The sequence below is a fragment of the Crotalus tigris genome, unplaced genomic scaffold (genome assembly GCF_016545835.1).
Source record: "Crotalus tigris isolate CLP2741 ecotype Arizona unplaced genomic scaffold, ASM1654583v1 scf7180000018354.2857554, whole genome shotgun sequence".
Taxonomy (NCBI): Eukaryota; Metazoa; Chordata; class Lepidosauria; order Squamata; family Viperidae; genus Crotalus; species Crotalus tigris.
The window spans coordinates 1,825,762-1,853,571 of record NW_024096961.1 but is presented as its reverse complement, the minus strand read 5'-3'; the positions used below and the strand labels follow the sequence as shown (position 1 = coordinate 1,853,571).

General features: G+C 38.0%; 1 protein-coding gene across 2 annotated transcripts in view; it reads left to right on the top strand.

Annotated features, from left to right (window-relative positions):
- LOC120311367 (receptor-type tyrosine-protein phosphatase eta-like) overlaps positions 1–27,514 on the top strand; it is a 106,827-nt gene extending 79,313 nt beyond the window's left edge. Inside the window, exons 7-25 of one of the 2 annotated variants that reach the window (XM_039350767.1) lie at positions 907–1,170; positions 3,885–4,136; positions 5,734–5,994; positions 8,473–8,730; positions 11,109–11,375; positions 12,065–12,196; positions 13,901–14,099; positions 14,239–14,357; positions 17,024–17,111; positions 17,636–17,674; positions 18,246–18,254; positions 18,640–18,727; positions 18,987–19,077; positions 20,229–20,302; positions 20,390–20,524; positions 21,620–21,739; positions 23,758–23,918; positions 26,543–26,678; positions 27,183–27,514. In XM_039350767.1, coding sequence (XP_039206701.1) covers positions 907–1,170; positions 3,885–4,136; positions 5,734–5,994; positions 8,473–8,730; positions 11,109–11,375; positions 12,065–12,196; positions 13,901–14,099; positions 14,239–14,357; positions 17,024–17,111; positions 17,636–17,674; positions 18,246–18,254; positions 18,640–18,727; positions 18,987–19,077; positions 20,229–20,302; positions 20,390–20,524; positions 21,620–21,739; positions 23,758–23,918; positions 26,543–26,678; positions 27,183–27,344 — 2,855 coding nt within the window. In that variant the 3' untranslated portion in view covers positions 27,345–27,514. The remainder of the gene's footprint in view (positions 1–906; positions 1,171–3,884; positions 4,137–5,733; positions 5,995–8,472; positions 8,731–11,108; positions 11,376–12,064; positions 12,197–13,900; positions 14,100–14,238; positions 14,358–17,023; positions 17,112–17,635; positions 17,675–18,245; positions 18,255–18,639; positions 18,728–18,986; positions 19,078–20,228; positions 20,303–20,389; positions 20,525–21,619; positions 21,740–23,757; positions 23,919–26,542; positions 26,679–27,182) is intronic. The other variant, XM_039350769.1, reaches the window with a different exon arrangement.
- The last annotated feature ends 296 nt before the right edge of the window (positions 27,515–27,810 follow it).

The window sequence follows — 27,810 nt, the reverse complement described above, 5'->3', positions numbered from 1 at the left end:
GAGAATGCTTTGTATTTTGCTTAAGTCTTGATGAGAGAAAAATGCATGAAGTAGACATACTTTTATGCTAATTTTCATTTCATTTGTTTTTATTTATTATTTATATCTCACCTTTATTATTTTTATAAATAACTCAAGCTGGCAAACATACCTATTACACCTTCCTATTATTTTCCCCAGAACAATAATCCTGTGAGGTGGGTTGGTTTGTGAGAAGGTCACCCAGCTGGCTTTTGTGTCTAAGGCAGTGGTTCTCAACCTGTGGGTCGGGACCCCATTTGGGGTCGAATGACCATTTCACGGGGGTCGCCAAACAACGCAGTCCGCCATTTTTTCCCCCCTTTTCCTTAGCTGTGCTACTCCCTTTTATTCTATTGGCTTTTGAAAGCCAATAGAATAGACTCTCTTGAATAGAGTCTAATTCTATTGGCTTTCAAAATCCAATAGGAATTGTCCAGGCTGTCTCTGCCCTGCTGAGCCCACCAAAAGTCCTATTCTGCAAACGGTGCTGCACCAGTTGAGTAGTCCTCGACTTACAACCGGTTGAGTAGTCCTCGACTTACGACCGGTTGGGGTTCGCGGCATTAAAAAGGTTGAGAACCACTGGTCTAAGGCAAGACAAGAACTCACAGTCTCCTGGTTTGTAGCCTGGGGACTTAACCACTGAAATGTCTACATTTCACTCCTATAGAAACTTCATCTTTTTTTTCCTCCTCACATTGCTACTGATTACATTCACCTAAACCCTTAACTAGTTTCAATTAAAAGGTGAGTTAAAACTTCTGCAGATATTTTTATGCAATAGCAGTGCACCTATTGAAACCACCATACCATATAGCCTGTGTGCATCTATTATACAATATATTTTCATATTCACTAATCTAAATGTCTTTTTCTCGTTAATAGAGCCCAGTCCAGTATATGATATCAAAGCTGAAAAGATCACTAATACATCCCTGGATTTAACATGGAACAATAATGATACAAATTCATCAAATTACACTTACCGGATATATATTGATGGACCTGGTGGTTTTAATAAAACTTCTAATACTACCCATGTATCAATTTCTGACTTGGAACCTGGAACGTCATACAAATTTGAAATATATGCACAGGTTGATGGCAATCAAACTGAGGGGGATCCAAATGAAATAAATGTTTATACAAGTAAGTGTGTTAAATTAAGACATGTGATGTATATTTCATTATTACATAAAATATTTATATAAAATATGCAATGAGGTATGATTTCATCTGTCTGCATGTGCACTACATCGGTAAAAATTATACATTTCTGATAAAGAGTTAAACAAAAAAGGATACCATATATAGTATGCTGGAAAACTGGAAAACTCTTTCCAGCATACTATACATAGAAAAGTGTAAGTACAGCTATTCCTCGATTTACAACTGTTCATTTAGTGATGATTCAGAATTACAGTGGCACTGAAAAAAGCGATTTGTGATGTTTTTCACACTTCCTGCCATTGTAGCATCCCCATGGTCACATGATCAACATTCAGACACTGGGCAAGTGGTTTATATTTATGACGGTTGCAGTGTCCCAGAGTCACGTGATCAGTTTTTGCAACTTTCTGAACTAGGAGATCTAATGTATATTATTTTTTATGTATTTTATTTTATTGAGAAAATTTATATGTCTGCACAACTCACAGTGACTCTTGGCAGCTTACAGAAATAAACCCTCCCTTCCCCTGACAACAATCAAGCTCCATATCCCCAAGTCCTCTGGCAAAACTATGTGCCTTTTGAATGAGTGTCAAGCTGGAGGCCAATCTTATTTCCACAAGCATGATTTTTCCACATGGAAAGAGAAGGCCGTTCTTGGTCGCACTATATGGACTTCCTTAAGAGAGCAGGTCCGTAACATAGTCTGCCTCCCCACTCTGGTGGATCGGGTAGATGTAATGGGAAAAAATACTCCTTCAAATAACCTGGTATGTAGGCCTTTAAAGCACCTTGAATTAAAACCAGAAGCAAATTGGAAAGCAATGCAGTTCTCAGAAGAGGTGTCCTATGTGCAAATTTAGATGTGCACAAAACCATGTGGGTCACTCTGTTTTGAACCAATTTAAGCTGCTGGATATTTCTCAAAAGGCATTAGCCACATGTAAATAGCACTGTAATAGTCAAGATAGAAGGTAACTAGGGCATGAGTGAGTATGAGCTGGGCTTGTTGATCCAGGAAAGGGATAATTGACACTGGACCAACAGTTGCATGAAGGCCTTTGCACCATGACACTTCCATCTGACCTGCGAGCAGGAGTTGCAAGTCCAGAAGAATTCTCAGATTACTCACTGGGTCCATCTGGGGCAGTGAGCAATTATATAATTATATAATAATTGCAATTATTAGCAATTATATAATAATAATAAAGTTGGAAGGGATCTTCTAGCCCAACCCCTTGCTCAGGCAGGAAACCCTATATCATTTCAGACAAATGGCTGTCCAGTTTCTTCTTAAAAACTTCCAGTGTTGGAGCATTCACCACTTCTGGAGGCAGGTTGTTCCACTGGTTAATTGTTCTAACTGTCAGGAAGTTTCTCCTTAGTTCTAGGTTGTTTCTCTCCTTGATTAGTTTCCATCCATTGCTTCTTATCCTGTCTTCAGGTGCTTTGGAGAATAGCTTGACTCCCTTTTTTTTGTGGCAGCCCCTGAGATGATATTATGATGTTGCAGGAAACCAGGTCATGTGGCTGCCATTTGCAATCCCCTCTGCCGGCGTCCCGCAAGGGAGGTCAATGGGGAAGCTGGCAGAGAAGGCAGCAAATTTCTCTAGTATATAGTCTTTCACTCGCGTGTGGCCTGCATTGGGCTTCCAGGCCTTCCCCTGTTTTCCCCAACTTGCATTTAGCCTGTGCCAGACCTCCCAGCCTCCCCCAACTTGTGCAATTAGGTCTGAACACATCTAGTTGCATGTGTGCTGCTTTGGGGTAAACTTTGCTCCATCTAAGTCAGGGGTAGGCAACCTTGGCTCTTTTATGACGCGTGGACTTCAACTCCCAGAATTCCTGAGCCAGCATGGCTGGCTCAGGAATTCTGGGAGTTGAAGTCCACGCGTCATAAAAGAGCCAAGGTTGCCTACCCCTGATCTAAGTGATATAATTTGCATGTTACAATAATGGAGAAAATAGCAACTTGACATTATTTGCATTCTACCCTTTTTCTTGGGAAACGTTCTCAGATTTGATTTGTTTGTATTGACTGATGAATTTTACACCATAATTAAGCTACCTGCTAAAAAGATTTTAAGGACTAATTATGAAGGAGAATGGGTGTTGCGATGTCTCCATTCATAGTGCTGGAAATTTAATGTACTGCAATTCAGTGGCCAGCCTGCTGCTTTGCTGTTGTGAGTTTTGTAAAATGAGGATTGTATGGACTGGAAGTGACTTGTATTGCGAAGTTTTGAATGTTTTCTGATTTTTATGCAGGGTTTCCCTGAAACTTGAATGTTGCTCCAGAGTAAAATAATCAAGAAAGGCTGTAAGCTAAAAATGTAATTTCCTCTGTTTGCAACTTTCTTTTTTTAAGATATAAAAAGAAAGTGGTTTGCATTTTGCTGAAGACAATGCATGATAATGGATTTATTTTGAGGTTAATATTCATACTGCTGAGAAAGCTGGATGAAAATAGAATGTCCACATTTACTCTATACAAGCTTCATCTTTTCCCCCTCACATCCCTACCAGGCACTGGTTAAGTTCACCCAAACCCTTAACTAGTTTAAATTAAAATTCCTGCAGATATTTATTCAACTTCTATGCATCTATTGAAACCATTAAGAATATCATTCAACCCATGTCTGTCTAGTATGCTTTATACTGAATAATAAAAAGGCCTTTTGTCTCTTAAACAGGACCCAGTCCAGTGTATGATATTGAATTTGAAAATGTCACCACCACAACTCTGGATATAAAGTGGAAAAATAATGATACAAAAGCATCTAATTATACTTATCAAATTTATATCAATGGAACTGACAGTACAACTTCTAATATTCCGTATGTGAAAATTGTTGGCTTGGAACCAGGAATATTATACAAGTTTAAAATATATGCAGAAATTGGTGGTAATAAAGGAGAGCCAACAGATTCAAGTGTTTATACAAGTAAGTGCATTTAAATGATGTGATGGTACAGGTGAATCTCGACTTCTGATTGGTCCTAGAATAATGTATAAACTTGATTTGTAATTTATTCGAAATTAAAGTGGCAAATTCTGCCATTATAGAGCCTAGTGCAAGAGAACATTAGTGGACTAATGCACGGTTTCACTGGTATCCTCAGTTTTTAAAGCTGTACAAAACAATGTGTATCACATTGTCGCATTATGTTTCTAAATCTATTGAACTTGGAAAAAGGTGGCCCTCCATATTGGAATTAAAGAAGCACAAATGCCCAAACAGATAAATGAATAAGAGATAATGCATCTAAAATAGAGCATTTATTTGGAAAACTGTACAAATGTGACTATTTGTATTTTTCAAAAACACTACTACAAATAGTCCTCAACGTATGACCACAACGGAGCCCAAAATTTTTGTTAAGCAAGATATTTTTAAAGTGAGTTTTGTCCCATTTTACAACCTTTCTTGCTACAGTTGTTAAGTGAATCAGTGCAGTTGATAATAACCCAGTTGTTAAGTGAATCTGGCTTCCCCATTGATTGTACTTCTCAGAAGGTCACTAAAGGGGATCACATGACCTTAGGACACAGCCACAGTCATAAATATGAACCAGCTGCCAAGCATTTGAATTTTGATCACATGATCATGGGGATGCTGCAAAGGTCGTAACTGAAAAATGGTCATGTCAGTTTTTTCAGTGCTGTTGTAACTTTGGTCACTAAATGAACTGTTGTAAGTCGAGGACTTGTATTTGTTTTATACATGTATTTTCCAGATATATGCTCTATTTAGAGAAATTAATTATGTTTGGTAAGAATTTTTCTGCTACAATCACTTTCTCTCCCTCATTTCTAGGGCTTATGGCTGTTTCGAATTCTTCTGCGCTGTATCTAACTAGGGCCTTAATTTTAGGCTCTATTCAAATAGCAACATTTTGCCCACAAAACCTTATTTGACCCATTTCTGTAATGTATTTGTAGAAAAACAAAACACCCAAACACATGCAAACATACATTTTACTACATACAGTATATCCTGAAATTTTATTTAAGACAGCCAACAGAAAGTACTAATACTAAAAGCTTAGCAATTTCACGTGTTTTAAATCTTCACATTAGGAATATATTGAAACAATTTTTTTTTCATTTATATGTGTTTTTTTTTCTATTAACAGATTCAACTATGACTGAGAATCTTAGTTTCATTACTGTTTTCACAAGTGATTCTCCTTGTTCACACACACAGATATATATACTTCATATATTATTTGTCTTCGAATATAAGGGAAAAATATTCTGATAGCCCCAAAGAAATGTCCTTTTTGATCTTTTTGTTCATTGCAAATAAATTAAGGCATAATTGGCTGGGATAACAGAGTATTGTGCATAAAATTCCATGCCTCTTTTTCCTGTATATTTATTTTTCTCCTGTGTATTCCTATATATGTTGTTTGAAAACCCAAATAGTTATAGCTATACCTATGTCAGTACTATTTGAGTAGCTGCATTCATCGTCCATTATAATACCAAAATCTTTATTCACTTTAATATCTAAGATAATGCCTTTTTCTCTTAAACAGAGCCCAGTCCAGTTTATGATATTAAAGCTGAAAATATCAATACTACATCCCTGGATTTAAGTTGGAAAACTAATGATACAAATGCATCAAATTACATTTACCTAATACATATTGATGGACATTCTTTTAGCATCTTTTCTAATACTACACATGTGTCAATTACTGACTTGGAACCTGGAAGTTTTTACAAGTTTGTAATATCTGCACAAATCAATGGCAGTAAAACTGAAGGAGACCCAAATGAAAAAAATGTTTATACAAGTAAGTATATTAAATTGTGATTTTTTTTCTGTTTATTTTATAAATGCACAGTATGAGTTAAATAAAGTCTAATGTGATGAAAGTCTAATATTTTACATATGATTAACAATGCTACTTGACATGTTATAACAATTTGGGATTGGAAATTATTTTCTTTTTCTCTCATATGTATCGTCATGTGTAATGTATTTTTATGTAATGAAAGTACAAATCTACCCATTACTCAATCTCTCAGAAAACAGTTTATATCATATAAGTAAATAAAATAATTAAATTAAGTGATATAAGTGTGTTAATATAACGCCCAAAGAGTATTCTTTACATTCCCATTATGTGTTCAAGGACAAGATTTAATGTGATTGACTTTGATATTTGTAGAAAAATTTCAACAGCTAAAGCCTAAAAAATATTTTTTGCTCTACAGTTGAAATCTATTTTTCATTTGTGCTTTCCTGATGAAACCAATCATATTTCTGACTTCCTTTTTCCAGCACAAAAATTAGCTTAGTTTGATGGCGATAATACTTCCCCACAAAGTATTCTACTTATTAAAAAAAACATTTAAACAAAAAACAAATGTTTGTATCAGTCAGGCACAAATAACCCGGAACAGGATTTTAGTTCAAAGTACCTCAAGTTTATTCCATAGCAATAGCACTCAGACTTATATACCACTTCATAGTGCTTTACAACTCTCTCTTAAGTGATTTACAGAGTCTTCATATTTCCCCTAACAACAGAAAAACTGAGTCTCAGCCATCCTTTCTAAGATAAATCTTGTGCATGATTAGTGGCAGTTGTCTCTCCCTCCCCCCCCCCCAAGAAAAGCTGGGGATACAGCTATTCCTAATAAAGAGTTATTTCCAGGGCATTTGGGAAGGAAGTTATCTTAGTTTTTGTTTTCATTCTGTAATATAATATAGAGCAGTGGTTCTCAACCTTTTTAATGCCGTGAACCCCAACCGGTCGTAAGTTGAGGACTACTCAACCAGTCGTAAGTCGAGGACTACTCAACTGGTGCAGCACCGTTTGCAGAATGGGACTTTTGGCGGGCTCAGCAGGGCAGAGACAGTCTGGACAATTCCTATTGGCTTTTGAAAGCCAATAGAATTAGACTCTATTCAAGAGAGTCTATTCTATTGGCTTTCAAAAGCCAATAGAATAAAATGGAGTAGCACAGCTAAGAAAAAGGGGAAAAAATGGCGGACTGAGTTGTTTGGCGACCCCCATGAAATGGTAGTTCAACCCCAAATGGGGTCCTGACCCACAGGTTGAGAACCACTGATATAGAGGTTTTTCGGGTTTCATCACATAATGAATGACTTGAATCCCTACTCCCATCTTGTCACCTCTTGTGGTTTTTCAGTAACTTTCCCTCCAGAATACCAAAATCTCATAATTTTTCTTCAGGCATTATTTTCAGTGTGATTACATGAGATATTATGTGAGAATTCTGACATTTTGAAAGAATCTTGATCTACATTTTAAATTACTTTTAATCAGAGTGGGTCTGATTACCATCTCTGGGGGGTAAGTTAGGCACCTTGTGTTCTAGACCAGTAATGGCGAACCTTTTAGAGACTGAGTGCCCAAACTGCAACCAAAAACCCACTTATACATCGTCAAGTGCCGGATGGGCATGGCAAATTGGGTGGGCGTGGCTGCAGTGGTAACAGCAGACTGGATGGGACTAAAAAAGTTCAATCAATCAATTCCAACTTTGCAAGATCTTATTTTTTTCCCACGAGAAGTTGAAATTGACTGATTGAATCTTTTTTTTGTACACAGCGGCAGAGGCCTAAAGCGAAAAGGTTTTATAAAACCCAGCTGAATGCCTAGGACTGGGGCAACGGTGCGCATGCCCACAGAGAGGGCTTTGAGTGCCGCCTCTGGCACCCGTGCCATGGTTCGCCACCACTGTTCTAGACCATGGGTCCCCAACCTGTGGGCTGCAGCCCATTACTGGTCTATGGCCTATCCACATGAGTCCGCATAAGTAGCTGGCTGACACAGCCCCACTCATGCAAGCGTTGCAGGCATTTGGGGCCCCATTCTCATGAGCGATCAGTACCTCATTTGCATAAGCACTCGTCACCTCATTCGTGTGAGCGCTTAGCACATTACTTGCATGAGTATCACAAGTGCTCTCAGTTTTCATTTGTGCGAGCAATGGGTGCTTGTGCATTCATGCATCTGTCCCTCCCACAAAACCATCCCCTCTTTCCCCCCTCCCCCTGGACTGCCAACATGGAAAGATTGGGGAACTCTGTTCTAGACTACTACTTTAATAATCCATTCCTTTTACCTGCAGATGAAGTGGACTTGCTATAAGTACAGAATGAAAATTTGAATTGGTTATGATTAAGGTATATGGTTTAATGAATAATAAATGAGATGATGATATTGACAACAATGACATCACTGTCCTAGGTGCATTTGTATGTATGTGTGTATTCAAATACTTTTTTTCCTTTACAGAACCTAGTTCAGTCTACGACATCAGAATTGAAGATGTCAGTACAACTGTGGTCAACGTATCATGGAAAAGTCCTGATGCAGCTGCTTCTACATACTCTTATAGGGTACTCATCGATAGAAAATCTGATCAAATATCCCCAACTACTAGCACTGAAATTTCAGAGCTAAATCCTGGTACTGGGTATCAATTCAGCATATATTCCATAGCAGCAGATAACAAGACTGAAGGAATACCCGAGAGCAGAAATCATTGTACAAGTAAGTCTCTAGAGATGTACATGCTAAAGATGTGCAAATTGCTCTTAGCACAGAATAAACATTTTCATATGATTTGTACATGGAGGGAAATCTTTGTGCTGGATACATCTGAAAATTGGTTTGAAGGTTTTATTTGTTTTATTCAGTGTAACAAAAGCCACTCTAGATGGGGAAGAGTTTTAAGAATTTTGGCACAGTAATAAAAAATAGCAATACACCACAAAGTGTAAAAAAAGATGGCAACAGGCATAATAATAACCTATAGTCTCACCTAACCACCCAATCCCTTTTGAAAGACCAACAGGGGGAATAGTATTCTGAGGGCAGGCACAGTAGATGAAAAGAATGGTTTAGTGGAGTGAACAAAAATAGTATTCAGATATGCTGTTATCTTTCAATTAGATGTTACTTTATATCTAGCAATAATTAAGCCCTATTATTTCTTTATTTCCCCATCTGGATTAGTACAGCAACTAAATATTAAGATAGATAATTTTAAGAAATATTGGTGGGTACCACCAAGTCCTACGATTCCTGTTAAATAATTCCTTGGTTACTAAAAAAAGATTTACTCTAAAGATGCACTTTTGTTAGATGTTCCCTTTGCAGAATAGCTTTTCCTGGGGGTTGCATACAAAAGTAGACATTATATTCTATCTATCTTGTACCATTAGGAGTCGCTGTCATTTCCATTATATATGGAGGGGCCCTTATTAGCTCCAATTACTGGCTGGCTAATACATTAAAGTAGCATATTTATACAACAAGCAAAATTGTTACCAAATCATTTTATTTTTCTGGGATGATATCTATAGCAGGGCTTTTCAACCAGTGGTACGGGTACCACCTGTGGTACATTGGCACCTGGCAGGTGGTACGCGACCATCCTACAAAAGTAGTGGGCGAGGGGAATGAGCTGAAGCGGTGGCAGCACCGCACAAGCCTGGGCGAGAGATAGCTGGAGCTGCAGGGCTGTCAGGGCTCAGCAGAAGTGCTAGGATCAGTGCCAGGCTCCAGCTGGAAAGCAGCACTGATCCTAGCACTTCTGCTGAGCCCAGAAGAAGCACTGATCAGCTGGAATGCTGCAGCATCTCCAGGGTCTTGTGATTTACATTCAGATGCTTGGCAACTGATTCATATTTATGATGGTCCCAGGGTCATGTGAAGTGACCAAAACCTGCTGCAACCACCCAGCAAACGGGGGGAATAAAAACCAAACACCCCCCACCCCATCCCTGCTGCCAATCCTCAACACAACAATGAAAACCTTGGACAGGAGGAAGAGCGCAGCTGGGTGGGCAGGCAGGTGTCTTACTCGGCTGTGGCTTGGGGGGCATTTTTTTCAGTACCACTGTAACTTCGAACAGTCACTAAGCGAATTGTTGTAAGTCAAGGACTACCTATACTTTATCCCTTTTTTCTTTCTTTCTTTCTTTTTTTTTTTGGTCATCAAGTTTTTGACACCTTGCTAGTAGACTGGTGGTATTCAGATGTTGCCATATCCTAAAAGTGGTACAATGGGTGAAAAGGTTGAAAAGCCCTGATCTATAGTATATCTCAAAAAATGGTCTGTTGTCCTATACCAGGGGTAGGCAACCTTGGCTCTTTTATGACTCGTGGACTTCAACTCCCAGAATTCCTGGCTGGCTCAGGAATTCTGGGAGTTGAAGTCCACAAGTCATAAAAGAGCCAAGGTCTCCTACCCCCTGTCCTATACCATGCTAAACTCCCAAAAAAAAAAAAATCTAAACAATGATAAAACTAACTGACTATAATTTCATTAAATGTGTTGAGTGAAACCAGCCAATATCTACCCAAGATTGTCTTGAAATCAAAAAACTCAGGACAAATAGAAATCTAAAGATGATGAGATGATAGTAGAAGATTAAAAAACAGATTATAGCAAAAAGGAGCTTGTTTTTTTTTTCAATGAGTCAATCCTTATACTGCATAAATGTAATTCTGAATTTTTTCAAAGTCATAGGGAATGTTTCCTCGAATGTTTTTAAATTTGCGACAATGAGGATGTTGCTAATAATGGAAATCCGTTCAGGTCTCCTCAGAAATAAATGCAGGGGAATCCAAGAGAGCTTACTCCACAGAAATTGTTAAAGAATAGCCTAAATTCATTCACTGAGTACATGAAATGTATTTACTTCAGTATTTTTCTCCTTGTACGATAATAACTCCTGTTTATGTTGATATGGTTTTTCTCTTAATACCCCGTTTGCATTCCTAGGATGAAAACTCTTTAAAAAATAGATAACTAAGGAAGACATTGTGTTTTTCTCTGCTCCATCCTACTGCACTTTTTATTCAGATTTGTCTACTTATTAAATAGTAAATGTAACAACCATAGACGTTCTGTTTTATTGTAGATCCAGCATCAGTGGATAGATTGGACTGCAATCCGGTAGAAAAAAAGGCAGAATTAAGTCTAAACTGGACTACTCCAAAAGGAGATTATAAAGGCTTCAGAATTAAGGTTCTAAACAATAGTTGGAACAAGACTTTGGAGGAACAAAAAAACCAAACCATTGTGAAAAACCTGACTTACTTTACCAGTTATACCATTAAAATTGTCACCCTTTCATGTGAGAAAATGAGTGTTCCTCAGGAAAAAATATGCCGCACAGGTATCACTGGTAAGCATATAACTAAAGCTTGTAGGTACTTGTTGTATGAATAAAGATGATACAGCTATTGGATGTGTGTGTATTTTTACATGAGAAACATACTTACATGAAAACCTCTGTGGTTAGTTGTTTCCATTTTCTTTCTGTCACCCCTCAAATTCTTTATAAATTTCTTAATAAATTACTATAACAGATCTGTCTGAAGATAAATGGTACCTCCATTTCTTTTCATATATTGTATATACAGTTTTTTCCAATATACAGAGGGGGACATTTTCTTATTAATAAGTGATATGTATGTGGCCATCAAGTGTTGACACATAATTAGACAATATGAAATGAGCACCCATCCTTGCCGACGTCTGCCCACCTAGCGGTTTGACAGCATGCAAATACAAGTAGATAAATAGGTACCATTTTGGTGGGAAAGTAACAGGGACATGAAAGGAGCCCCCTTGGGCATCCCCTTGGCAACGGTGATGTCACCAGCTAATCCTTTCAACCTGGAAGCGCCTTGATAGGTTCTTCGAACACAAATGTAATAGTACTTGGAACATGGGGTCATAAAATTTACATGATGTGCTGAGGGCTGCTGCTTTGTGAATGACTCTCTGGGCAGTGGTAGTTTGGCACAGTGGGGTTTTTTTTCTTATTCCTTCCATGTCCTGATAAATTCATAGTTTCTTTCTCTTTTACAGATCCCCCACCTTTGACCAAGTCCCCTACTGTCAAGGCAACCAGCCACAACTCTTTAAATGTTCAGTTCAACAGTTTCAGTTCAAGTCATGGACCTATAACAGCATATGCAGTAATTATTACCACATCAGAAGGTAAAACACGACATCCCTAGGACAACTATTTTTCCCATTGATCTAAACATACTTTGTCTTTACGTCATGAAGATTTACTGTATATACTGTGTGAGGGCTCTTTTATTAAAAAGAAAGAAAACAAAGCAAAGCAAAAGTATGTCAAAGCTAAATTCTAAACCAGCACATAGATCCAGTATGTGCCCCGCTTGTTCTTAAAAACTGTTACGAGAATAGCAGTCACATTGCTTATTGCATGCCTGCAAATTATATTTAGATGTTCTTGGCTGATTTGAAAAGCCAATCAGGTTGGACTTTATTTGATGGAAGACTAGGAATTATCATAGTTGTGAGTTAAACTGGGAAATCAGAAAAGTATGGCAAAAGAAAAAAGGAACAACTTCTATATAATTGCTGAGAGCCGTTAATGTTGGTATAATGGTATAATGGTTCAGGGGCTAGCACAGAAACCAGGAGACTTGGTTGTAGGCCTTCTATAGATATGAAAGCCAGCTGGGTGACTATGGACCTGTCAGTCCCCAGAGTATTGTATCTGTATTTTGGTAGAATAAATGCACTCTAATGCAGTGCGATACATTGTATTAATTCTAGGTGATTATTGTCAAAACAGTACTTTTGTGGGGACTGTTTCACAATAATGTTCCACCTATCATTCATATTAGGGGACAGAAATTTATTTATGTATATATACATAACATGCAGTTTTGTATGGCCATCCATCTCAAACCAGTAACTCTGCTGTGAGTGTTGTAAATACAGCCCTGTATACCATTAATTCTTAATTTAGTGAACGTGAGTATTTAATGTGAGGAAATGCCTTTAATTTCAAGAGGGTTGGCAGTAGTTTGCTATGAAACTAGTTCCCAGTATTTTGTCTCCTTTCCTATAAAATCTCCAGAACAATTCCATTTATTCAATTACAGTAGTTACAGAGTTAAATGTTTCTTCATTTTGGTTTGTAAAGCACTCAACACATGAGTTTGCATTTGTGTGTTGTGCAGAGCTTTGTTTTGAACAAGATATGCATAAAATAAACCTATGCTAAAGTAGTTTTCTAAGTCATGTTGGAATTATATAATTTCTATAAATTGCAGAACATTTTGAAGGCAGAGAGGAGACCAGCCATGTACTTAAACAATTGCTCAGCATATAATTAAGGAGCTACAAAACAATAAGCAGAAACTATTAGAAATGTCCTCCCTTGCAAAATTTGTAGTATTGTCCTCACCAGCGTATCCAAATTGGTTAAGGAGTATGAGTATAGAACATTCCTTTTTTAAAAAAAATAAAGCAAAAGACGAAGTAAGAAGGCTACATCTGTTCCAGTGGTAACTTGGAAAATTAAAAGGCAATATAATCTACTTCAGAAACATTTAATTAATTTTTCCCCTTTTTTTCCAATAAATTCTAGAAACCAAATTAACAAAACACCATTTTATTAATGTACTCTTAAAACTATATATAAACTATTTCCAAAAGTGAATTAAGTTAACAGTTTTTAGAAATTTGCACTGTAACTTTTGTTCAGGAATACAAAATCTTGCATATATAGAAGTGAGATAAATACTGATTACCAGCAGTTAAAATATTAAAAATTCATCTCACTGATTTTTTTTTCCATTTTTAAAAAAGTTATAATAGTATTCTGCTGAAATGCTGGTTATCATTTAACCTTACCTTGCAATGTGTTATTTTTCTAATTAGGTAATGTCTCAAATGAGGCTTTAAAGTACACATATAATGATTTCAGGAATAAAGAAACAAATAGTTACGTTGCATATATCAAAACTGAAGAAAAGCGTTCATTTTCTACCAAAAATCAGGATTATGATGTTGAAATAGGAAGTGAATCTACAACATATGGTTATTTTAATGGAAAATTAGATCCTCTAAATTCATACAGGTAATTTTTTTCATGTTTCATAATGTATCTTTATAATGCATATAAACAAAACATGGTGAATGAGTAATCTACATAACTGAAAACCCTTGACTGTATTTCAGCCTAATAACTATTTTCTTTCTTCCTTACCCTTGATTAGGGCATGTGTTGCTGCTTTCACTAGAATTGCGTTTTTGAATGAGACCTTTGTCAACACAGAGAAGAGTTATGTTTCATTTTCACCTCTTTCACCATTTGTTATCTTACCTCAGAATCCAGGTATTGATCAAATTCTTGTTGCAAAACCAGCTCTACTCTGACCCAACTCTTTGAATCTTCTGATTAAAATCCTTAATTAAAGTTGAAGAAGAAATCAAAATTGTATGTTCATAAATAGGCAATAGCATAAAAGTAGTGTACATAAAAGTAAGCATAACAGGTTAGAAAAATATAAAGTCTTAGGGTGAGCATCATGTAGGCCAGCAGCCCAACCTTTTGGGCACCAGGAACTGATTCCGTGGAGAGAAGTTTTTCCGTGGAGAGGAGGGGGCGTGGTTTCATTCCCTGCCTGCATCCCATGTGTGCGTGGATATGTCTTTGCCCATTTGTGTGACCCACTTTCTGGCGCACTGTGAACCAGTGCTGGTCCATGGCCCGGAGGTTGGGGACCCCTGATGTAGGCCATCCTGGGAATAGCAATACACCCTTGGCGTAGCCATCTCTGAAAAACCATCCATTGTATTTCAGATATCAAGTACATCCAGGGAAAGATTTTTGTTGAAGATTTCAATGTACAAGCAAACCTTTGTAGAAAGAAGCATTTATTTAAAGCCTGGCCCTAATCCTTAGAAGGCCATATTGTAGCCACTGCTTAGTTCAAACCTAACAATAAAGGAAGACATCCTGCAATATAATAATATAATTTTAATGGTCAAACAAATAAACACTCTTATCCTTATATTTGGAACTGTTTTATAAGATGGGTCCCCAATCCCAAGGCCACAGGCCACTAGTGGGCTGCAGCCTGTTCGGAACCAGGCTGTGCAAGTGATGAGCACATATGCACAGCTCCACTTGCGCGAGCAGCAGGCATTCATACATACTCACAGCTCCACTTGCAGGGCATAAATGCACACACCTACCTCTTATATAGAACCATCCTCTCCCCCCCCCATCAGGCCACCAAGCTGGAAAGATTGGGGGCCACTGTTCTAAGACATGCCCATGCAGATGAAGCTGCAGTAGCCTAATTTGAATCTATCTTATCAGTGAATTACTGAAGCCAAGCTTTCTCCATCCAGATAGTTTAACTTGGTGCGTTCTCCCTATTAAAGGAATCTGCATATTTACAGGGGACTTCTTCTATGCTAATGAAGTCTTACATGTACTAGCACAGGGCTTTTCAACCAGTGGTACGGGTACCACCTGTGGTACATTGGCACCTGGCAGGTGGTACACAACCATCCTAGAAAAGTGGTAGTGGGGGAGGGGAATGAGCTGAACCAGTGGCAGCACCGCACAAGCCTGAGCGAGAGATGACTGAAGCTGCAGGGCTGTCAGAGCTCAGCGGAAGCACCAGGATCAGCGCTTCTTTGGGGCTGTCAGGGCTCAGTGGAAGCGCCAGAATCAGCGCCAGGCTCCAGCTGGAGCTCGGCGCTAATCCTGGCACTTCTGCTGAGCCCAGAAGAAGCATCGATCAGCTGGAATGTCGCAGCATCTCCAGGGTCTTGTGATTTACATTCAGATGCTTGGCAACTGATTCATATTTATGATGGTCACAGTGTCCCAGGGTCATGTGAAGTGACCAAAACCTGCTAAAACCACCCAGCAGATGGGGGGAATAAAAAACAAACACCCCCCACCCCACCCCCACTGCCAATCCTCAACAGAAATGCCTCACAACAATGAAAACCTCGGACAGGAGGAAGAGCACCGCAGGCAGGTGTCTTGCTTGGCTGTGTCTTGGGGAGGCACTTTTTCAGTGCTATTGTAACTTCGAACAGTCACTAAGCGAACTGTTGTAAGTCAAGTAACTGTACTTTTATCACTTTTTTCCTTTTTTTTTTTTTTTTTGGTCATCAAGTTTTTGACACCTTGCTAGAGATGCCCTTTTGTGAGATGTCCCCTTTGTAGAACAGCTTTTCCTGGAGGTTGCATACAAAAGTAGATATTATGTTCTATCAGCTGTTGTACGACTAGGAGTTGATGTCATTTCCATTATACGTGGAAGGGCCCTTATTGGCTCTAGATACTGGCTGGCTAACCCATTAAAGTTGCATATTGATACAACAAACAACATGGTTACCAAATTATTCTATTTTCCTGGGATGGTAATATGTCAACATCTATATTATATCTCACAAAATAGTCTGTTGTGCTATACCAGGGGTTCTCAACCTTGGCAACTTTAAGAGGTGTGGACTTCAACTCCCAGAATTCCTCAGCCAGCTTTGCTGGCTGAGGAATTCTGGGAGTTGAAGTCCACACCTCTTAAAGTTGCCAAGGTTGAGAACCCCTGTCCTATACCATTAATGTTGTGTATTAATGAAGGTTTGAAGTACAGCTGATCCAATTCAGTTGGCTGCCTTTATTAAGGACTAAACCGTGGCAATAAAAGCAGAAAAACGTAGCAAAATCAGACAAGTATAAGCGGGTGGATACAATCATTAAAAAGCATAAATTTATATATATATATATATATATATATATATATATATATATATATATATATATATATAGAGAGAGAGAGAGAGAGAGAGAGAGAGAGAGAGAGAGAGAGAGAGAGAGAGAGAGAGAGAGAGAGAGAATGAAGATCTAAAAAGAATGATAAAGAATTAGAAGATATAAAAGAGAGGGTAAAAAGGGGAGATTAGAAGCATTAGATGGGTGTAAGGGAGCATAAAAGTTCATACTAAGACTATATATCTTTTTTTTCCCCTTTCAAGCTGTCATTACAGGAGGTGTTGTTGGAAGCATTCTGGTTCTGTTAGTTATTGTTGCCGTTGTGGGATTTGTCTTCTGGAAAAAGAAAAGGTATAAAAACAACTTCATAATGCAGCTGAATTTTGAGTTCCATGATAAATCACAGGAATCTCTACTGTAGAGTCCATGAAGAGTCTCTGAATGGATTAAGCCTGGAGTTTCCAGCATTCCCAGCTAGATCATAGTTTGTGTGCTTTCCTCTAGAAATCTTCAGCCAAAAGATCCAGTCAGCATAGCTATTCATGGATTATGGGAGTTGTAATTCAAAACATGGACAGCGTGTTTTTTTATTTGTTCTTGCTTTATATCTGATGCTACACAGATCTTTTTCTTGGTGATAAGCTTGTAGTCTGGAATAATGCAGGATTGCTGGTTACTCAGAACTGTCTTGTCACAGAAAAATGAATATAACATCCTTTACTAATTTCTGAAAACACATTTGTTGCCTACAGAAAGCATAATTTATGGTATAATGTAAGTGCATTAACTAGATGAAAAGCTATGTAACTAGTTTGATGTAAATATTAAAGAATAAAAATCCTAATTAACTTGTTTTCAAATCTCCCCTTTTATAGGAAAGGTAGAAATAACGAAGTGCCATTTGCTCAAATTGAGTAAGTTGAATGGTTTTGTTTTTTTCCCTCTACCTAATATTCAGAAATCTGTTTGAACTTTTTTTCTGATGTTGATTTGAAAATGGGTAGGAGAGGGTGGATTTGGGCAACCGCCAAAACATTTACATACATACATACATACATACATACATACATAAATTCCATAGCATTTCTAAAGCTTTACAAACAATTAAGGTGATTAGAATTTTAGTAAACATTTAATCTTTTAAGGAAACCATTCACATAGTGGCTAATTCTGCAAATGGTATCATGTCTAGTTTCATCCTAATAATAACATTAAAGTTGTTTCAAAGGAAGTAACGTATATAAGAAGCAGGAAAAAAAGGAACAAATAATTGGAAATAGCATTAACATAGCATAAACTTGGATAAGGTAAATTTTTAAAGAAATGCATTGCTCTCAAAATTTAACTAGAACCATTCATACCACAACAGTGATTTATTTTAAGGAATTCATTACAATCTTTGCTGAATCCCAAATACTATAAAAATTGTTTTGCTTAATAAATAAAGAAAATAATTATATTTTCCTTTTCCTTTTTCCTTTCCAGACCTAAAAAGTAAGTAAATATTTCCATCCTGAATAAATAGAATTATTGTTTCTAGCTTTCTACCCAAATACTTATACGTTCTGATTTCTGTTTAATTTCCAACCTATATATATACGATTTTTGAGTGAATTTTTTGTTTTACTTTACATGTTAAACACTTCACTTTTCACGTGTTTCTTTGTTTCACTTTGCTTTTGCTTTTGGGAATTTCTAAATTGCTATTGACTCTCATTTATATCTTGATATGCTTCAGCATTTCTCAATGGACACTTGGCTCTTATGCAGAGACATTTTTTGCATAATTAAGGGTTAATTCCCAAAGTCACTTGGTACTTTTTTGTGGTTTGAACAAAACTGTACACTAAACAGTCACTGCTATTTTTATCTTTTACAGATCAAAGTTACTTAAAGTTGAAAATTACGAATCTTATTTTAAGAAACAGAAAGCTGACTCAAACTGTGGGTTTGCCGAAGAGTATGAGGTATGCTTTTTAACCATTCTTATTCGTACAGGAATATTTTCCATGCGTATATGGTCACTTCCATTAAATGAATTCTTGCAATTTGCAAAAGTTATATATTTGAGTGTATTTCAGTAAAGAGCCAAAACTCAATTGTGAAAACAAACTAACAAGCAGAAATAATAATTACCTTTCCTAAAGTACAGCAATGCTAAATATTTAAAAACTGTTTCTGTGTTTTGAGAAGAAAAGTAATAAATTATATCTTTCTCTGTTGTAGGATCTCAGGCCAGTTGGTGCTAATCAGCCTAAATTTGCTGCTGAATTGTCAGAAAACAAAGGAAAAAATAGATACAACAATGTTTTGCCTTGTAAGTTCCCCATTCTACTTCTTTATTTACTCTTACTATTACTGAAAATATTTTAGCTGTAACTTTATAAAATATGATCAGAACTTCCATTTGGGCCAAAGCAGTTCCTGCTAAGTTTTCTGCTTAGTTGTAATAGAAAATGTGACTTTGAATTTGATTTTAAATTCTCCATATTTTCCTTGGCCCTTGACGTAATATATGATATGGATGGTGGAACTGGACTGTCCTGTTTCATTTAAGAATTATGGAGGGACCAGAATTAACCAATAGGGTTACTCTTTCATGTCATGTTGGGACACCTGGAAGAAGATCTCTAAAGCAAATCCTAAATATAGTACAGGTTGGCATTAGAAGCCTAATTTGTAGAATTTTTTTCAATCCTCTTGATTGCAAAAGGATTTAAGTAACTTTTTTTTCTAAAGTATGCCAAGTTAGTATGCTATGTGTTTAGTCTAATGATGTGCCATTCTGTGTGAAGAGAGGCCATCATAATCTTTTATTTTCCACCTCAATTGTTGCATGGACCGTCATCAAATAGGAGCTAAAAGTAGTAATGAAAAGGAACATTCTCTTATGTAACCAATTCCCATTAAATACTGAAAGTGTCTCAATCATTCAAAAAAAATAAATAAAAATAAAGTAGAAAATAGATGTTTAATGCTCAGAAGCTGTCTCTCAGTAATCATGCTTCTCTACTGAGCTGAATCAAATTCGTATGTGTACCAGATAAAAAGCTATACATTGACCATTGTCTCCTAAAAAAATAATTTGAAAATTGCATTTGAAAGTTTCTTTAGCTTCTTTCTTTAATGAAATTAGTGGGATATGATTGTTTGAAGCATAATTAATTTGTTTGAAGTGCTTATTTATTAGCACTTTATTATTTATTCCCTAAGTTTTAATACTTGGCTTGAATAATTAAATTTTACTGATAATGTTACATAGTTTGGTGATGAAACATCTGCAAGAAAACCACCCAGCTCAGACAGTGCCAAGGATCCTGCATAATTAAACTTACTTGTAGCCCTACTTCCTATATTTTTTTTTACTTTGCATATAACCTTTGACAATAAATGCATTTTATTTATTTAATGAATTTGCCTAAATTACATTTAAAAAGCAAGACCTGACTTTTTTTTTTGTCCTTGCAGATGATATTTCTCGTGTTAAACTTTCAATTCCAAATCATTCAACTGATGATTACATTAATGCAAATTATATGCCAGTAAGTCTTCCTGGTGTGTTTAAAACACATTATTTAGAATGGTGAGTTTGTTGAAAAATGATACTGAGACCATATTTTTTATCACAGGGGTATAACTCCAAGAAAGAGTTTATTGCAGCACAAGGCCCTTTGCCTAACACTGTGCAAGATTTCTGGCGCATGATCTGGGAGAAGAAGATTTACACAGTTGTTATGTTGACTAAATGCATTGAACAAGGCCGGGTAAGTTTTTTTAAACTTCTAGGACCAGTTACACAACATCACAGCCACATTTGTCTATATACCATATACATGAGTGGCATTAGAATTTATTTAAAACTATTATTCCCTGCTCCTTACACAAATCAATATAGCCATTTCTAAATAATTAAAGATGCAAGAGTTACTTTGTAGTAGCTATGCAAGGAAAAGTCAACATACAGAGTCTGTCCACGGTAAAACATTCCAAAATGAGTTTAGAGCACAGGTCCTCAACCTTTTGGGCACCAGGGACTGGTTCCGTGGAGAGGTTTTTCCATGGACCGGAGGGTACAGGTTTTTGTGTGCTGCCTGCATCTCACAGATGCTTGTTTGTGAGGCCCGGTTGCTGGTATGCCGCAGCCCGGTACTGGTCCACACACTGGGGTTGGGAACCCCTGGTTTAGAGGAAAAGTAGAAGAATGAGGTCGTGCTTGACAGGGCAAAAATTAAAAGTCAGTCATTAACAGATACATATTTCCATTTGGATTTAATTTACGTTCTTAGAGGTAATGCTGCTGGTAAGGAGAACTTGATCCTATGGCATGCCATGTAGATATACATAGAGCGACAATAATTAGTGTTCTGTGGGAAGAATGACGAAGTTTCTTGTAACTGTTCCCTAACATGATTGGAATCATATTAGTCTTCAAGGTAGAAGAAAAATGAGAGCCAGTTTGGTGTAGTGGTCAAGGCATCAGTCCTTGGGAAGACTGAATTCTGGTCCCAATTTAGGCACAAAGTCAACTAAGTGTCACTTTCTCTCAGTGGATAGGAAGCAATCAAGGACAAACCACTTGTGAAAAATCTTGCCAAGAAAACTGCAGGGACTTATCCAGGCAGTCTCCAAGAATTGGACATAATTGAACATAAGAAAAAAGAAAATGCAAACCTGATTTTCATAGTTTCTTGTTGGCTAAGAATTCTGTAAGAATTGTAGTTACAGAATGTCTGTCCAGTACAATGTTATGGGAAGCTGATTTATTGTAGTATCTTGCAGTTGTGGTATCTCCAGTCCAAGAAAGGATTTGACAATACAATTATTTTAGAGTATAACATATGGGTTATTTATATTTTTAGACAAAATGTGAAGAGTATTGGCCAAACAAACAGTCTAAGAACTATGGGGATATAATGGTGGCCATGACTTCAGAAATTTTCCTACCTGAGTGGACAATAAGAGATTTCTCCATAAAGCAAGTAAGTTATGATCATATATTACATTATTCTCTCTTGATAGAAGGAAATTATCTGGACTTTTGGCAATCGGGGCTAGGACAGAAACTGCATAGATGACTTGTGGCAAAGCATGGAAAGTGGAAGCACAGCCATTCTTGTCTTACTAGGCAGCTTGGCAGTCTTCAGTATTGTGAAGCACAATATCCTTCCAGGCTTCTTAGAAGAGTTGGGAGTGGGTGGGAGGCATTATTTTGTGGTAATTCCACTTCTTTTTGGGCAGAAGGACTGTGGTTGTGGGGTCCTTGCAGGCATCACAGGAGCACATGGATAGGATGTGACTAGGATAGCCTTTGTCCAGCTTCAGGTGGTACCTCCACTGCAACTTGATGTAGAACAAGATCACTTACACACTTGCCCTTTCCAGCTTGATTGCTGCCTTTTACTGTTCATGGGGTTGCCCTTAAAGGTTACTGAGTAGCCAGGGGTCAGTTGTGTTCAATTGTATGCCCTCAAGGGAAAAATGAAACCTGACCCCATGCTAGTGGTGATCAGCAAGTGGTTTTATGTAGATGCTGAATAGAAGTAGCCCTGTAATTCCCCTCCCCCCTTTATCACTTACAATAGAGTAAATATTGTAAAACTGGTCCCGATAGAAAGATTTTTTTCACAGTTGCACCAAGATTGGAGTTGGGCCATTGTTTTAACAATGTGTAGTTTGTTCCTAGAGCTAAATGTAGTATTTTTCTACTTGCTTACCTATTTACTTATTTTAAGTCAATACTTATTGTGCCTTATCTCTAGGAATTTGGGCAGGAACAAGTTGTTTTAAAGCCCTGAAGTTTGGAGCTAGGAAAAAACTTAACAGTTTTTATTAAGACCACATGTGCCATAATGCAGAGATTACTCTTTCCAGATACAAACAATATAGTACTTCTATATAGGTTTCAAAATGGGGAAAATAAGTTATTCCACACCCCAAATTCAGAAGATAAATCGTTTTCTTAAAGATCATAATAAAGCTACATATAATAATATGTTTGCCTGCACCTGAATTGACCACATTTAATTCCAGTTAACCATCTTTTAGCATTGCCATAAAAAATAAAAAAAATGTTGAATATAAAATTTAGATCACGAAATTTATGTGGTTCTTAAATGTAAGGTGACCAACTTTTTTACAATGAAAAGGAGGACACAAATAAATTAAAGAAAAAAATATCGTAAATAAAAGAAACATTTTATTCATTGCAACAATAATACAGACAACTTGCATGTGCAAAGTTTGCCAACCGGGTGTTTTGGCGCGCTCAGCAGCAATTCCTATTGGCTTTCGAAAGCCAATAGTGGGAGTAGCACAGCTCATGCAAAAGTTGAAAAAAAAACCATCAAAAAAAAGGTGCCGGAATGCCGTTCTGAGTGTTCTATGAGGGAAAAAAAAAGCCCTGCAGATTAGTCTTCAAATATCAAAAAGGAGGACATGTAGGAGGACACTTTTCGAGGGAGGACAGAATTTACAAAAGGAGGACTGTCCTCCCTAAAGGAGGATGGTTGGTCACCTTATTATATGACCTCACAAACACAGGGGGAGGGGGTGTTTTTGTTTGTTTGTTTCCCTGCTGTATTTATCTTTACCAGTTTGTCTCTCCTACTACAGCTACCCTTGGATCTAATTTCATTCCTGCTGTTTTTGTTTCCAGCTATGCCAACTTCTGCCAACCTGGTGCCCCCAATTGTGCAAAACACTATTCCTAGAATTCCCAGTGAGCTTTGTTTTCAGCTGGGGGAGGGCACCAGGTTGAGGAAAAACGTACATTTGCCCAGATAGATTTGATCTGTCTCTCTTTTCTTGTCTCCCAATGTGCATTTCCTGGGTTTGCTATCCCAGGACCCAGAGTAAAAAGTAGTCACAATCAACCCCTTTGATAACACATCTGAACAAAGCTTCTTCTTTTCTTAAAAAAAAAAAAACAAGTTGCCAGGAGGCATCTGCAGCAATAATTTCTTTGTGTGTTCTAACTTCTCTTCTGTATTTTGACAAGAGTGATTCACCGGAAAGTCATCCTGTGCGTCAGTTTCACTTCACTGCCTGGCCTGATCATGGGGTTCCAGAAACCACTGACCTCCTCATCAGCTTCAGGCATTTGGTCCACGAATTCATGAAGCAGAAGCCACCATCTTCTCCAACCTTAGTGCATTGCAGGTGCAAATATAATATCTTTACCAATATTGAAATGTGATTCTGTGTAGTTGTGCTTGTGTACAATGAGAGTGGCTGGCTTGCAAGGGATATTCATGGGAACGGCTGCTTTTAAAATAATAAAAATCAGGCAATGAGCTAGGAAGTGAAGGTGGCATTTGCAGGGTGACAATTTGAATTCAACCCACCCACTGTACACTGTACACAAGGTGCACACAATCTTTTGACTTTTTACCTTCTTAAATTGTCTGAACAAGGGAAGCTGTTTTATATTTGAGTGTTGCCTTCTGCATTTTTCTAAAAGGCGGCATGTATTTACTTTTAAATAATTGGGGTGTGTTAGTCAAATAAGAGCAACCAACTGCAGTTTTTGACTTGATGGCATCTAACTAATTGGTTTAAAACAAAGCAAATTTGAACTATGATCAGTTGGCTGGTAAAGAGTCTTGCTGCCACTGGATGATTCCATGGATAGGGATGGACTGGGATGAGAGCTGTATACATATTTCCAAATATGGTAGCATTTGCATCAAGGCATGTATCAAGAAGAGACAACATGTGTGTTGGGGGGGGGCTGCCCTTAGATAAATTGTACAAACTTTGGGATAAAAGAAACTGTCCCTCTTGGTTTAATTTAATGTGTCTATTATTGTGTCACTGAGACATAGAGTGTTGTTGGTTCCCTCAAGTGGCAGAATGTTTTTCAAGTTCATGGACTCCCAAATAAACCAGATGGAAAGTTAAGGTCAGCCCCCCCGCCCGCAGCTTTAAACTATTTTGTATTAAGTCTGTAGGGAAGGAAAGAATCAGGATTCACATCCCACAGCTTGTGCTGTGGGAGGGTACTTAATTTCCTTTTTCATGCGCTGTCTGCTAACTTGCCCATCCCACGATACATTATCTCAGTGATGGCAAACCTTTTAGAGATCAAGTGCCCAAACCACAACCCAAAACCCACTTATTTATCGCAAAGTGCCAGGGCCACATCAGCATTGTGGTGCCCTCAGGGGGGTGGGATGGCCCACTGGGTGGGCGTGGCTGCGGTGGCCACGGCAGACTGAGTGGGCATGGACAGGGTGGGCGTGGCCACCTTGATGTTGCTCATGGGAACACCTGTGGGGCCTGGGCAGGATTGGGGGAGATCCAGGGGGTCTCTGGTGGGTGGGGCGGTGAGCAGGAGGCTCGTCCTGTGGAATGAGGCAGGGGGTAAGGCGGGGGTGCCATTGTTGTGAGGCAAGGCGAGGCAGGGGCGGCTGCTGCCTGACACCATCAGCCCCCACACACACAGGCCAGCAAGCTCATGGTCTACCACCTCTACTCAAGCTTGCTAGCCTGCTGCTTCACCTCCTTTGTGCTGGGTGGGGCTGCCGCTCCGGGCACCAGCAGTGGCCTAATGGACCTGTGCAAGCTGGCGGCGGCAGCAGCAGGTGTGCCCACAGAGAGGGCTCTGAGTGCCGCCTCTGGCACACGTGCCATAGGTTCGCCATCATTGCATTATCTCATTCTGTAGAGTCGACAGTCAAAATATAAAAGCAAACCCGTCATTCAACCTCTAGCCCAATTTTCAAAAAACAACCCAGTCAAACCTAGGGGCAAGGCAGGGTTTTCTTCTTCATCCATTTTGAAACCCAGAAGGCCCTGGAAACCCTCCCGTGAGCACGAGGTGCTTCGTTTTTAAAAGAAGGAAAGCCACTTTAGGGCTAGCTAAAATGTTATACAGGTAGCCCTCGCCTTACAACCACAACTGAGCCCCCAAATTTCCATTGCTAAGCAAGACAGCTGTTAAGTTAATTCTGTCCCATTTTATGACTTTCCATGCCACAGTTGTTAAGTGAATCACTGCACTTATTAAATTAATAACACAGTTGTTAAGCAAATCTGGCTTCCCTGTTCACTTTGCTTGTCGAAAGTCGCAAAAGGTGAGCACGTGACCACAGGACACTGCAACCGTCATAAATATGAACTAACTGCCAAGCATCCTAGTTTTGATCACGTGACCATGGGGGGGGGATGCTGCAATGGTCGTAAGTGTGAAAAACGGTCATAAGTCACTTTTTTCAGTGACGTTGTAACTTTGAACGATTACTAAACAAATTGTTGCAAGTCAAAGACTCCATGCATGTATATAGTGGCTTGGCTATTGCATTTGGTAAACAGATAAAAAAAGTCTGTTTCAAGTCAATGTCAGTTCCTGATGTCTTCACAGATACAGTCATGAAGTTTTCTTAATGATAATGCAGAAATGATTTACCACTGCCACCTTCTAGTATAAGTTTTTTTCTTCCCAATTTCCCAGTCTACCATGGAGCCATAGGATTCGTAACAATCTCCCATCCATGTAATCCAGAGATTCCCCCCCCCCTTAGTCAAGATGGTGATGGTGATGTTTTTGTTTACATATAGTAGATTATATTTATGTACATTGCCCTCTAGTCCCTGGAAAAAACGGCACATAAACAGGGCGGCTGTACAACTGGGGCATTATTTTCCTTCTTTTTTTCCTTATGTAGAAGAGAGGAAATTAGGTTGTGCTGTTTTTAACTTAGATTGTAAATGTAACGCTTGAGAAAGATAGTAAAAGAATGAGATGAAGGTATTCAGCCCTGTGCGTTTTTTTTAAAAAACAGTGCTGGTGTTGGGAGGACAGGAACTTTCATTGCGATTGACCGTTTGATACAACAAATGGAGATGGAGAACACTGTTGATGTGTACGGCACTGTATATGATCTACGAATGCATCGATCTCTAATGGTACAAACAGAGGTATGAGCAGACTGCTATTCTAAGCATGCAAAACAAGAATTGGATATAGAAAGTCCTCAACTTACCACTGTAACAACAGAATTAGGGTTATAAGACATGATGCTTGTTAAGTGGGTCACCACATGACAGCCCCCAATTTTATGAACTTTTTTGGTCATAAAATGCCAGAAATCATGTAGGACACTGCAGATGGCTGTAAATGCAAGCTGGTGGCAAACACCGAACATGCAATCATGCGACTGGGCGTGTGTGCAGCCAATGGAACTTCAGAACTTAAAAAAAAAGGGGCCTGGGCAGAGGACTACCAGTATGTCATTATTATTAGGTCTGTACGGTGCTTTGGATTCAATCTCCAAAGTGCTTCAGAGTATGTAGCATTTTTTGGAGACTGAGTCCAAGGTGTTAACTCAGCCCCTAGTCATGATGGTGGTTTTCTCTTTAAACTGATGATCCATCATCTAAAACCTTTGGTAAACATTGCATTGTTTTTTCTCCCCCTCTTAGGACCAATATGTTTTCCTAAACCACTGTGTTATGGATATTATTAAATCTAAGAAAGAGAAGAAAGCGGATCTCATCTATCAGAACACAAATGCCATGGCAATCTATGAGAACTTCACACCATCATCACCATATATTGGGAGGGCAAATGGCTACCACGTATAACTAGAAAGGAATGACTTGCTTCCCATTTGGGCCCTTTGCAGAGGAGAGAAAGAATATGCACTGCTTTTGTATGACTTTATATACAAAGACTTCAGCACCTGTTTTGAAGATACACGTGTTAAATTGCCAGTGGAAACTGTGGATTCAATATAGTGTTAAAAGAAAAAAAATCTATACTGTATTTTGCAGAGAATTTTTGCATTGAGGGTTGATAAAGCAAAATATTATTGGTGAAATTAATGTTGGCTGAATAATAAGAATGAAAAACACAGACACTTTTAAATTATTTTTTAAACATGTTCATGTTCAGACTTCATAGGATACTGATTCTATTGTTTGTGTTCCAGAAATATTAATGATGTATATTGGTCATGTTAACATTTAAGTTCCACAGTGACTTCTCAAATTCATTTTATTTAAAATGGGAACACATAAACCTTTTATAAATAGGATATTTTATTATGTA